This window comes from Cordyceps fumosorosea (genome assembly GCF_001636725.1).
Source record: "Cordyceps fumosorosea ARSEF 2679 chromosome Unknown scaffold_4, whole genome shotgun sequence".
Taxonomy (NCBI): domain Eukaryota; kingdom Fungi; phylum Ascomycota; class Sordariomycetes; order Hypocreales; family Cordycipitaceae; genus Cordyceps; species Cordyceps fumosorosea.
Genome location: NW_017387304.1, coordinates 161,136 through 174,003, shown reverse-complemented (window position 1 = coordinate 174,003; position 12,868 = coordinate 161,136). Strand labels below are relative to the sequence as shown.

At 53.1% G+C, this 12,868-nt stretch overlaps 5 protein-coding genes across 5 annotated transcripts; 2 read left to right on the top strand and 3 right to left on the bottom strand.

Annotated features, from left to right (window-relative positions):
- Positions 1–2,438: 2,438 nt before the first annotated feature.
- ISF_02251 (acyl-CoA synthetase) lies at positions 2,439–4,638 on the top strand (the record flags this gene model as incomplete). The annotated part of the gene is made up of 3 exons (XM_018845857.1): positions 2,439–3,303; positions 3,368–4,491; positions 4,549–4,638. 3 exons carry the CDS (start codon positions 2,439–2,441, stop codon positions 4,636–4,638), a joined length of 2,079 nt encoding a protein of 692 aa, XP_018706564.1.
- Positions 4,639–5,726: 1,088 nt separating this feature from the next.
- On the top strand, positions 5,727–6,377 carry ISF_02250 (hypothetical protein; the record flags this gene model as incomplete). The annotated part of the gene is made up of 2 exons (XM_018845856.1): positions 5,727–6,055; positions 6,236–6,377. The coding sequence occupies 2 exons, from the start codon at positions 5,727–5,729 to the stop codon at positions 6,375–6,377; spliced, it is 471 nt and encodes a 156-aa protein (XP_018706563.1).
- Positions 6,378–7,778: 1,401 nt separating this feature from the next.
- On the bottom strand, positions 7,779–7,979 carry ISF_02249 (hypothetical protein; the record flags this gene model as incomplete). Its single annotated transcript, XM_018845855.1, has 1 exon — positions 7,779–7,979. The coding sequence occupies one exon, from the start codon at positions 7,977–7,979 to the stop codon at positions 7,779–7,781; it is 201 nt and encodes a 66-aa protein (XP_018706562.1).
- Positions 7,980–8,629: 650 nt separating this feature from the next.
- ISF_02248 (hypothetical protein) lies at positions 8,630–9,950 on the bottom strand (the record flags this gene model as incomplete). Its single annotated transcript, XM_018845854.1, has 7 exons — positions 8,630–8,660; positions 8,722–9,337; positions 9,403–9,522; positions 9,579–9,597; positions 9,653–9,675; positions 9,733–9,806; positions 9,862–9,950. 7 exons carry the CDS (start codon positions 9,948–9,950, stop codon positions 8,630–8,632), a joined length of 972 nt encoding a protein of 323 aa, XP_018706561.1.
- Positions 9,951–10,535: 585 nt separating this feature from the next.
- ISF_02247 (Ubiquitin binding protein, Hrs/VPS27) lies at positions 10,536–12,779 on the bottom strand (the record flags this gene model as incomplete). The annotated part of the gene is made up of 5 exons (XM_018845853.1): positions 10,536–11,317; positions 11,372–12,131; positions 12,184–12,468; positions 12,524–12,656; positions 12,706–12,779. 5 exons carry the CDS (start codon positions 12,777–12,779, stop codon positions 10,536–10,538), a joined length of 2,034 nt encoding a protein of 677 aa, XP_018706560.1.
- Positions 12,780–12,868: the final 89 nt, after the last annotated feature.

Below are 12,868 nucleotides of genomic sequence, written 5' to 3'. Positions count from 1 at the left end.
CTTTGCAAATCTGGAGAAACGATACTGTGCCTGCAGCTATTGGCTAGAGCGGACATGGTGGTTTTGTTTGGTGGATTCGCGTCAAGGCAATAGTACAAGTCCAAGCGCATGAACGGGAATCATCCCAGGGCAAGCCCACTGACAGACAGACGGCAGCTCCCGGAACCCAGGTCGGTGTCCCCGGAGGTAGTGAGCATGTGGAAACAGCCTCAGTTGGCAATCTCGGCGCTGTTGCGTCCTGTATTTCCGGTGTGCGGCAGTACCTCGACCGCACCGTTGAAGGGAACAATGCGGAGGCCTGCAGGATCATGCTGGCCATCCAAAGTCGAGAACCTGCGCCATCTAATCTTGAGAGCAGCCCTTGTGACAAGAGTACATGCTGGTTTAAGTATAGCCTCAGTAAAAAAAATATGTGAAAACATCCTCAGCTGTCCTGAATCGTCGCTAGGAGGGGTCCATAGAGCTTGGCAAAGGCAAACGTGGCGCGGTCGAGCTACTTTGTGGCAGGGAAGAGGCGATTGGCACTAGCTGGCGCTGAAAGATGCGACTGTGGCCAGGGGGTGAGATGATTCTGCAGGAAAGGGCTTCTGGAGTCGAATCTCAGCTTGCTACATAACTAGGTAGAGCAGTGGCTGGCCATGGAGAACCGGCGTGTCAGAAGGTCGGCGACGGCGCTTAAAATCGACCGAAAGCATGCGAGCCGAGGACTTGGGAGGAGTTTCCGGGAGGGGGGCCGCATGCTATATCTAGCACATGTTAGTAATTAGCAATGGGCAAAAAGCCTCATCTTGACCAAAATAGGACAAGTTGAGCGATTGGTCACTATCATCTGCAACTGTGGTGGAGCGCGAGCCAGGCTGGCCTCTTTTGTCTGTCTCGGTGGGCTGAGCTAGCGATGCCAGCATGAGGTTTAATGTAGGAGTATTGTTGATGGAAGTTGCGGAAGCCTTGAGACGGGAATTGATATTCTGTGTGGTGGCGACGATGATACCGGCGATGATGCGGCTTGCCGTCACGGGTACAGGATGAGGCAGTGCAACGCGTGGAGGAAGGAAGCCTGGGAAGGAAGCCTGGGAGGCGGAATTTTTTGTTGAAGCGAGAGACCGTGAAGCGTGGGGAGGCCATGCACGGTTCGGTTGTATGGGCTTTTTTGGTTGGGGGAAGAAAACTTGGGCCCAGAGGGCCAGTTGGCAAGGCGGCATTGGCAAGTGGATGTGAGCTGTCAAGCTGCGGATAGATGGACAAGACGGAGTGACTTTTGCGACAAAACGATTGTTTGAGCCGATATTTGCCTCGGACAGGGATGGAAGGATGGATTTGCATGATAATTGATGGACGATAGTGATGCCTGGTCTAGCCGAACCCCTCTGCAGATCCTGTAGCGTCGCCAAAGCGGTGCCGTCATGGCAAGGTGCAAAGTGCCAGTTTCTTGTTGGGGCTGGGCAGTTGGGCATAAAGTCGCCAGAGCGATATGCCACATTTTGACGTGTGTAGGATCCCTGTATTGAAACAAATTACTTCTTTGTTTATTAACACAATCCCCCGAATGGGTTTCAGCGTCATCGCTGTCTCGGCAGCCGCGCTTCATGTCACGCCCATGGCCAGTGTCCTGTGTTCTGTGTTCTGTTTGCTTGTGCGTGCTGTGGCCTGTAGCCTGAAGCCCCTCGCCCAGCCGTACCCAGAGCTCGCCCCCGCACCGCCTCCACCAGAGCTGCCTTAGCGCCCTTTTCCCCCAGACGCACAGGGGGCGAGTCCACTGTTCCACTCTCGGTGCGACTAGCAGCAGAGGCACTTGCAGGTAGCATCAGCCACTAGCCTTCCCCCAGCCCAGCGCTGAAGCCCGCCATAGCTTGGCCGTGGCTGGGCAACCAGTACCCAGGGCAGCACAGACAGATACTGGGACAGCTCTCGAGGGCCGCGAAAATTACCTTATCACATAGTTTTTTTGCTCAGCGTTTGTGACTGGAAACAAAAAGAATTAGACGCTTGATTGAGAGTCGGCATGTTTTAAAGATTGAAAAGGAAGAAGGAATCCTTTGTTAGGACACGTTGCATGTTGCTCGGCACGGTACCTACGACACCACCACACAAGCTCCAGCCACGCCAACCTCAGCCCGGCCCTCCGCTCGCCTTGGACCTTGGCTTTTCGCAAAGCCTCTCCACTCTGTCTTCCTCCAAAACTCTTTCAACTGCTCCCTCGATCCCGCGCCGGCTCGCCTGACCCCGGTGCCTGTCCACTAGATTCCTAGACTCTCCAATTTCTTTTTTACCAGCGTCATCGCCGCCTCCATCGCTACTGCACCCTCTCCTACCTACTCCTCTTTTTGACTCTTCTCTCCTCTTCCTCCCTTTCCTCTCCCACCTCGAATACCTATTGTGACACCTCTCCTCCACCTCTTTACCTAGACGGCGAACCCGCCCCCTTCAGCCTATCCATCATGACGGACTACACTTCGGGCATCATGCCCCTGAACATGGTCCATCGCCCTCCCTTCACCGTCCAGGTTCCTGGTGTCGAAAAGGTGCCTGGCGAGACGATCCCTCGCCGCCACCCGCGCGCAAAGAACGGTCTTCTCAACCGCCCGGCCAAGGACGTCCACACCGTCTTCGATATCGTCCGTCGCAGCGCTCGCGTCTACCCCAACAACAATGCCGTCGGCACTCGCAAGCTTGTTAAGCTCCATAGAGAGACCAAAAAGGTCAAGAAGAACGTCGATGGCGAGGTCTGCGAGGTGGATAAGGAGTGGCAGTTCTTTGAGCTCTCTCCCTTCTCCTTCATCACCTACAAGCAGTACGAGGAGCTTGTCCTCGAGATTGCCTCTGGTCTGCGCCATCATGGCCTCGGCTCGGAGGACAAGCTGCATCTGTTTGCCACCACCAGCGCCAGCTGGTCCTCGATTGCCCACGCGTGCGCTTCCCAATCCATTTCCATTGTAACCGCCTACGACACCCTAGGCGAGAGCGGCGTTGCCCACTCTCTTCTCCAGACCGATGCCAAGGCCATGTTCGTCGACCCTCACCTACTCAAGACTGCCTCAAAGCCCATCAAGGACTCCAAGGTCAAGCTCGTCATCATCAACGAGGAGTGCATATTTGCCGAGGGCGGCGAGGTTGCGGCTTTCAAGGCCGACAATCCCGATCTCACTGTCGTAACCTTTGAGGAGCTTCGCGAAGCCGGCAAGAACAACATGGTTGAACCTAACCCCGCCAAGGACAAGGACCTCTTCTGCATCATGTACACCTCTGGATCGACTGGCCTGCCCAAGGGTGCTTGCATCACGCATGAATCTCTTGTCTCTGGCAGTAAGTTTTGCGCAACACTCGCCCACTTCCTTGCAACCAACTATCTAACCTAATCCTCTCCTAGTCACCGGCCTCCTTACTTGCGTCGACGAATGCGTTAGCGACAGAGAAGTTGTTCTCGCCTACCTCCCCCTCGCCCACATCTTCGAAATGGCGCTCGAGAATCTTCTTATGTTCATTGGTGGAACTGTTGGCTACGGCAACCCCCGCACCCTCTCCGATACCTCGGTCAAGAACTGCGCCGGTGACATGCGCGAGCTCAGACCTACCGTCATGGTCGGTGTCCCCCAGGTTTGGGAGACCGTCAAGAAAGGTGTCATGGCCAAGCTCGAGAGCGTGAGCTCTATCCAGCAGAGCCTCTTCTGGGGCGCTTTCAACTACAAGACCTTCATGACCAGAAACAAGCTGCCATTTGCTAGCATTTTTGACGGCATTGTCTTCTCCAAGGTCCGCACCCTGACTGGCGGCCGTCTCCGCTTCACCATGAACGGTGCCAGTGGTATCTCGGAGGGCACCAAGCACTTTCTCTCGCTCATCCTTGGTCCTATGCTGGTCGGTTATGGCCTCACTGAGACTTGTGCCAACGGCGCGCTAGGCTGCCCCCTCGAGTACTCGCCTTTCGCGATCGGCCCTATTCCCGCTTCAATCGAGGTGAAGCTCGTTTCTATCCCCGAAATTGGCTATGATGCCGACGCCAAGGTGCCCCAGGGTGAGATTTGGATGCGTGGTCTCCCTGTCATGAAGGAGTACTTCAACAACCCCGAGGAGACCGCCAAGGCCATCACTGAGGATGGCTGGTTCAAGAGCGGCGACATTGGCGAGTTTGATGAGAACGGCCATCTCAAGGTTATTGACCGTGTCAAGAACCTTGTCAAGATGGCCGGTGGTGAATACATTGCACTCGAAAAGGTCGAATCCGTGTACCGCGGCACCCAGACCGTCGCCAACATCCTGGTCCACGCCGACCCTGAGAAGAGCCGCCCCATTGCTGTCATTATGGCCAATCACGCTGTTCTTGTCCAAAAGGCCAAGAATCTTGGTGTTGACGAGCACCACATGCACACCGACCCGAAGATTAACGCCCTTGTTTTGAAGGACCTTCAAGCTACTGGACGCCGCGGCGGGCTTAGCGGTATGGAGATTGTCTCTGGCGTCGTCATTACCGAGGAAGAATGGCTGCCCCCTACTGTAAGTTTTCTCACGCGCGACTTGTCATTCCCTACACACTATCTAACACTCTCTTAGGGTCTCGTTACTGCCACCCAGAAGCTCAACCGCAAGGCTATCCGCGAGCGCTACGACAAGGAGATCACCGAGTGCCTCAAGAAGATCTAAATGAAGACATGATATCTCTCCGACGGGATGTTAGCGAGACTACTGGAAAACACGTACACCTTTCCACGGGAGTCTAGGGAATGGTTTACACGGCCGAAGAGGGGACGATGATACCGCTCGTTGCATGAAGCCTGCAACGTGTTTTTGTTTTACTTTACCTGTTTGCCTGTTATGAGTTTTTTTCCTACGGCTGGACATCTTTTTGCGTAGCTTAATGTTTGTATTGTAGGTAGTAGCTGCTTCGCTGGCGAGCCTCGGCGGAAAGCTGGAGCAATGTATGACTATGTGCAGCCTTGTTGACTATGTGCCCTTGCACTTGCGATATTGATAGATTATTAACTACTTTTTTGGTGGCATATGGAAGGATATGGATAACGATGAAATCCTTGACGCATTGCAGGAGAGATGACAGTAGCGGGCGACGCAGCAAACATAGCAATTAATGGAAGTGACTGCGCGACAAATTTCGGGCGCGCCTTCGATACTCATAACTGCTGGAAGAGGCTCTACTCCCATCTTCTCAACTGTAGATCGAAGCTCATTGGACTCGGGGTATGGTTGTCAAGGAGATGAATAATCGCGCGGCGAGCAGTCAAGACTGAGGGAGTTAGGGCTATTCTTAGTTGTTGGATCTTTTATCATTCTTATACCATTTATACCTTATATGTTCTTATTTTTTTGACCACTTTTTCTAGAAATAGACAACTATACTACTGCCATGATTAATACATAAAATATACAAAAGCATCACTTTATGTTCCTACAAGTTAATACAAGAGCTTGTAAGTCAGGCTACCCGGTAGGCAAGGATAGGCTTGAGCGTGGTATTGGAGACTCTTTGCAAAAGCCTCTTATGGCTAGGAGAATCTTCAGCTAATACGCTCTAAACGAGAAAAGTCATTAGTTTTTATTCACGACGCCGACACTTGGAGTGGATGATAGGCGAGTACATCGTCTGTGGGCAGCGTTACTTTCATGGAGCCTGTTTTCCCACCTAGCTTGCTACGAGCTTCATTGGCAAAGCATATTGTTCGTCACGAGTTTGTTAGATCCCGAAACCCAATCATCTGTCCACAGCAACAACAACTATGGCACGGGACATGTTCGCAACCCTTGCCTCTCCCAGCGTTGAATGCAAATGGTGTCTCTGGCTTGCGTTGATGACACTGACTCTCATTTGCGCAACCCTTCTCGCTATCGTCGACAAACTCATCGGACACCGTCTGGAAGCCGAGGAACTGAACCTCGGGCGGGGGCAAGACGCCATCAAAACCTCCATTACGAAGCTTACGGCCGACGTCGACGGCATCGGTGCCAGGCTCGACGCCTTGGAGACCCGCGCCAAGACCGCCAATAAACCACCAACGGCTGCCAGATTCGAGGAATCGCAGGATGCGTTGAAGAAACGCTTTGAGAGGTATGTAGGTGTCTCGATTGTGCGTGCTGATGAGCTGGACACTCGAACTAACCAAGGACTCGAACAAAGACTTTCTCGAGAGTTCTCAGCCTAGCAGGCAGAGATTTGAGGAATTTTGGCTCTCAAGAAGGATTCGGAGGAGCTGCTGGCCAAGATAGAGACCCAAAACCGCCTTGTCAGTGATGAACTCCGGAGCCGCCAGGCTAGCGATGCAGAGAAGGAGAAGAAGAACCCTGATCGGGCCGTTGAAGGCCGTCGCTACGGCAGCTCTGGCAGCTACAGCATGGCACAACCCGTGTTCGATTTTCCTACAAGAAACTAAATCATAGGCTCGCACAGATCGACGAGGTTTCGGCACGTCTCCGATCAACTTGCCTCCATGGAGGGCAAGCGGCGTACTGTCTTGTAGGGCACGAGTTTCGTACTGCCCAACCAACCACCTAGTGGTAAAAGTTAGAGATGATGAAAATGACAAACGTTCGGTATTAATAGTGCAACCCCCATGCCTCTGAATTTAATTAGTATCTGAGGTTCATCAGCTCAGTTGCTAGGCCAAGACTTTTCCTCATTTGCCACTATTTCGTCGTATTGAAAGACAAGATTCAACATTCCTCCTCGAAATCATAATATCCCACGGAAAAAGACCGAACATGATGGCTGGTAGGGAAAATGTTCACAATAGCGTGCAAAAAAGCTGCAGTCATTCATTCCTGGACACAACATGGCCCGCGTGCCTTTCCCACGCCCGTGCTGTCTTCTGGGAAATTATTCGTCAACCGGGCATTCGACGGTGGCACTCCATTTTATACGAACCTTCCAATCTTGCAAGGGCACTGCGGTCCTCTATCTTGGAAATGTTAGCCGAACGCGACCGAGTGTCTGGGCTGGAGAGTGGGTTGGTTGCCTTGCGCAACTGACAGAAGTTGAGGCTGTGAGTCTCCAGGTGAAAAGCTCACGTATGCTCTCTCAAAGGGGGGGGGGGGGGTGACTGCCCGGGTCTTCGTGGTCAGAGATCGCTCTTCCTCCAGCCACAGATGCACCTGCTTCTTGAACACGCGAACCGGCAGCGCGAACAGCAAGAGGGCGAGGGCGAGCAGGCCGCCGCCCGTGACCCGGGTCGTTCATTCGGCGAAGAGCTCGAAGGCGTCTTGGGGGCAGCCGGACACGCACCAGCGAGCGAAGCCGCCGATGGGCACGGCCACGACCAGCAGCGCCAGGCTGCCGATGAGTTCAATGCCGTCAAACTTTTCACGGTAGGGAACCATTTCGAGCGATATGGGAAAAGTTGCAAGTTTTTCTTCTTCTTTCTGGAAGGAAGGGGTCGGAAGAGGTGTTGGTGATGGACTTTGGAGCTTGAATAGGATGACGCAGCTTCTTTCTCCGTGCGCTGTAATAATTATGAAAAAAAAAAAAACGGTTGTCTGGAAAAGGCAAAATCGCAAATAAAAATTCTCACGGTACAGTTAAAGCCTCTCGAGTAGCGTCTTGTAGCGTGTTGCAAAGTACAGCCTTGTAGGCTTGTAGCCGCCCTCGTTGCCGCCCCTACAGCCGCGTCGGTGTCTCCTCGAAGCGGCCTCGTCGTGACGCCCATGAGATGCATTTTCTGCACGAGGTTGGCCCGAACGTTTAGTGAACTGTAATCAATGGCCGGTATCTGTAGTTGGCGACATGCTCGACTTAACGCGCGTTCTCGCGTCCTTTGCCGACTGCAGTCATACTACCATTAAGCAGCCTGAGCAGATTCGGGCCTGGCGCCGCTAGGTTCAACCTCCAGCTCGCGTTTTACGAGTAAGAGTCCACCAATGAAGGTGTGATCCGTCATACAGAGTAAGGTAATCAGGGCAATCCAGATACCCCAAATGTCTGGAGACTGAATTGCGCCAAGCTCCTCCTCCTTTGCAAAGGTGGTTGTTCTGTCGAGCATCAGAGTATCGAGGCTCGGCAAGCTCGTCCATAAATGTATAAACTCACATAAGAACTGGTAAAATGGAGTTGAGAGAAGGTGGGGTCGATGGAGAAAAGAGCTGAGAGAAACAAGAGTGAAGGCAAAGAGGTGTTGAGGTAGGGAAGTGACGAAGGAAAGAATGTGGAGGAAAAGAAGGGCCTGCCCTCAATACATAGGCCAGCGGCATGTCTTTGACTCGAGTCAAAGACCCGAGAGTGATTCTTGTTATACCTACGTGAATAATACAATCAGCAGAGTCCGAGCTGAAGGGGTTGTGCATCAAAGTAGGATATGTGACGAGTGTCTCAGCGAATGATCTCGCTTATCCCTGTCAAAGGGGACAAATCAACAGACCTCTGAAGTCAAGGGTTGCGAATAAATGTAGGATATTTGTGACAATCAACTGAGCTCGAGGTGAAGGGGGTTGTGAATAAAAGCAGAGCATGTGACTAGTCACGAACAAGGACCCTTTTTACTGGCATCATTCGAACATTCAAGTACATAATTTTATTGGCCATCCACCCATGCCTATAAAACAGAGATTTTCTTGCCGAATGTTCTGGTTCCTGGTGGTCTCGCGGACCAGCCTTCGTTCACTGGCCTCTTCTAGTCCAGGCAGCTTCTGCGCGTCACGCGTCCAACGGCTTCCGGGCGTAGACCCTGTAACTTTTCGACCTTTAGTGTCCATCATATCCCGAAAGCTGGACTCCATTCAACTTACAAGTCTCTGTAGTAGTGGATCCGGGGGTTGCGAATGTCGTCCTTGGCCCGCGCCTCGAGGCTTGCGACGTCCTCCGGATCCAGACCGGCCAGTGTGAGAAACTTGGACAGGCTGTCTACCAGTGCCGTGTAGTTCCTCATCGAATACTCCCCGATCCTCTTCATCTTCGGGTCCCTGGGCCACATGCCGTTGCTCGGCAGCGGGAACTTCTTCTCCGTAACGTCGACGAAACCGGCGTCCGTGCACCATCCGGCATACCTTGCGGGCTTGGAAAAGTCTCGGCCGGCGGCTTTGGCGCCTTCGTTGAGCAGCCGGCACCACTCCTCGACCGCGGTGCCGTGGAGGGTGGCGTCTACCGAATTCACGCCGACGACCGGGTCGAGGAGTTCGATCCAGCCGCCGGGCTTCAAGCTGTCGTATGCCTTCTTGATGACGGCTGGCATGTCATCAAAGCAGGTCACGACAAATCGAAAGTGCACGTAGTCGACCTTTTGCTCAAACTTCCACTCCTCATTCTCCAGGTCGCGTTGAACGAACCGGCAGTTTGGGCTCGACTGCTGCCTCTGGATGAGGCTGAGATCGGCGCCGATTACTTCGCAAGCCGGATTCTCCTGCGCTTTTGGTAATTTACCCCTTTCAGTATTTTATCAGACTTCCGTAAATGTATTTGCATGTACGTACCGTACTGGATTGCCCAGATTCCCGTACCCGTAGCGGCGTCGAGACAGTACTTGGGATTTTCGACGGGGGCAGCACCAAGCCGGCCACCTGTCATTAAAAGACACATCTCGTGCTGAAAGTCTATAGGATGGAGGTAAGCCATGATTTCATAAAAGCTCAAGCATGGCATGTCTTACCGAGGCGTGCTTGCTCTTCCTGTGCCTAGTCAGTCTGCCATGTTGTAGTAGGGTAGGTACATAGGTGTACGTACAGCATCGTTTGGCAGGAAGTAGGCTTTAGATGATCAGTTTTCTCGTCTGATTGAATTCTAAGAAACATGTAGAAGCTTACTTTTTGCCCTGTATCCCGTATAGGTTCGACCGTTTTCATCCAGGACAGAATCGCCTGCGATGGTCGCCGTCACTCTGTCGAATCTCAGCAGGTTAGCTCACCGCTCATGCCTCGGCCGTCCCGACTCACGGTGGAATTGGAGTCAAGCTCCCATCCTCCTGAACTGTTCCAATGGCTGGGTCAAGCTCAAGATTATAACCGTAGATAATGTTTGCCATGTTGAGAGATAGGCGCTTCAACAGAGGATCTGTGTTGCGAGGCGAGTTCAGCGGGCAACATGTCACAGCAACTAAAAAGAATTTAAAGACATACCCGAGATAACAAGATAAATTAACCGCTCCGCAGATAATGCATATCCTGCATTCAGCTGCCATATGCACCCTGTGGCAATATTTCAGCCACGGCACCCCCTGCAGAGCTGGAGTGGCAATTACGACACCATTTGTGTATCCTCGTGACGGCACAATCGCGGAACGGTCCTCACAGCTGCAGATGATGTTACGCTACAATGGGCTAGGCTAGAGCTGACTCTCATCATTATGAATTGTCGCACAGAAGATCGATCACCTTGACAACAATATTCCATTTCTTCTGGCCACATCATGTTTAGCGAGACACTCTCGGTGCTGAAAGTTGACGACAAAATTGGGTGGTATAAGTAGTATTAGAAACGCTCCATGAAAACGCCGTCGATAATTCCCACTATCTTCCTCTCGACAGTATACATTCCATTTACCTCCAACAGGCTGCCATGATGGTTTGCACGCGGTCGGTCGCGTCGCGGGTCCTCTTTCGGCTTCGTGTTACAGTTCAATCAGCGCTTCCTCTTGCGCGGGCTGCTTCACAGGCTCGTGCTGCGGGACAGACGGGAGCTGTCCTGCATACCCCCAGTTCGGCGGGGCCTGCTGTGATGGCGTCGGCGCCTGAGCTTGCTGCCAATATGGTTGCTGGTGCGTTCTAGGGACGGATGGCTGGGGAGGTTGCTGGGTCTGCTGGGGAGGGGGTTGCGCCGGCTGGCTTTGTGCCGGCACCGGCGTACCCTGCGTCTGGGATGATACCGATCCACGGTGGTATTGCATTTGTTGAAGATTCGGGTATGGTGACTGTGTGGCATCTGGTGCAGGTCCGGGCGCCGACGGTCCGGAGGAAGCTTGCGCTGGGGGCGGTGCGTTAGGGTTGGCATAGTATGCCATATTCGGGTCAGCAGACGGTGGCATTGTAGGCTGATGCGACGCCTGTATTCGGGGTGGTTCTGCTTGTTGCGGAATCGATGCATAGTGACCCTGAGCCAGATCAGGTCTCGCGCCGTATGATGCAAACTGAGGCTGACTTAATTGTGCTTGATGTAAACTCGGGCTTCGCATGGAGGGGTAGCCTGGCTGCTGGCCAGTGTAAAACGACTCGCCGTGAGTGTTTCCGGTGTTTTGGGCTGAGATGGATGGATATGGGCTGGCATGTTGGCGGACAGGAGCAGGGCTAAACCCAAGATGCGGTTGACTATACGCCTTGGACAATCGTTCCTCCAACATTCGGTCGTAGTATCGCACAACAGTCGACAGTTTGGCATGTAAATCAAGAAGCGTGTCTACAAATCAGGTGTTAGGCATTGTTGCGGATCGGCTACCATTTGTGCACATACCATGCTTGCTCATCGTCTCACCGTAGGTGCGAGCAAGCTTCGGGCGCAGCGTGCCGATACTGTCGTATAATTCTTGAATTTGGGGTTCTCGAAGGATGGTTCCAGGAGGCTGCGTTTGAAGACGGTCAACCAAGGTGGCGAACAGATTGATATTCTCGGCTTCAACAGGCGTTAGCTCGTAGTCGTTTTTGGGCATGGCGAATGCGCTGGCGGCGCTTCCCGACGGTGTAGCGGTTTGCTCCTTCAGCGCGGCGCTGTGCTTTTGCTTTTGCTCTTCCATGTCGGCCAATGACGCAGCAATCGCGGCCCGCAAATCGGCATCCTCCTCTTCGGCCTGCTTTGCGGCGGCTGAGCTGCTGCTTTTGACGACGTTGACGGGCGACGAAACCTTGCCCTTGGTAGAACCATTAACTTCCTCTAAGCTCATGGCTAGGGCCTTCTTGATATCTTCGTCGAAATCATCCTCCACTCGAGCGTTGCGCGGCTGCATAGCCGTCGTACTTTTCGTCTTGTGTGGATAGGTAGGAGACCGATCTTGCAGAAGACCTAGATCCTTGTAGCCCTTGCCGGTGATCTTCGCATAGCAACCGTCATCGACCCGAACCGGAGTGTGTATTCCTAGGTGAGGAAGAGCAACAGTCTTGCTTGAGCACTGCTGGTCGAAGCAATTTCCACAATTGCGGCAATGATGCTTTCGGTTCGTAAAGGTAAAGGCGGTGCGGCAGCGCATGCAAACGTCAGAGTCGGCCCATTCCGGGGGCTGTAACCTGTCAGCATGCTACGTGGGGTATGATTGAGTAAAGCACACGTACCGCATTGCTATCGATCATGCTGCTGGCGACAGCAACCTTGGGCGGAAATCGATAGCCGTCACGCTGTAGTGTTCGGTAAACCTCTCCGATGTATGAGAGCTCGTATCGGCCTTCTGTGGCTCCAGCCCAAGACTGAACCAGTTCCAGGATCTTGGACTTGACTTCGGCGTTGACGGCGCCTCCGCCAACAGCTTGGAGGAGGGACACCATGTTGTCCATGAATTCGCGAGAGGCAATTTCGGCCAGGAAATGGGAGCCGCCATTCTTGACACATGTGTCTGTGAGCTGAAATATAGTTAGCTACTGAAGCTTGACGCCGTTGGAAACCTCGTTCTCCTACATTCAGAGCGCTGAGTTGCGTATTGGGGTTCTTGTTGCCTATGCGACGTTTGAGGCTGCGCATAGCTTCCTTGGGCGCAACTGTCTTGGAGCGAATGACATCGGATATCTCAAGGTTGAGGGCAATGTCCTCTCTGAAGACTCAGTTAGCGCATTGTCCCGTGGGACATTGGTGCCACCTACAGGCTGCTGCTGGTGGCCTTTTCAATCTGCTCGTCCAGAGCCGTATTGGCCGAGGACGACCACCAGGACATCATTTTGGAGAGTATGTGGGAGCGGTTCGCGCGGTACTGCGGGTAAAGTCGAGACCGTAGTCGTGAGAGTCAAAGCAAATGGAAACTGATGC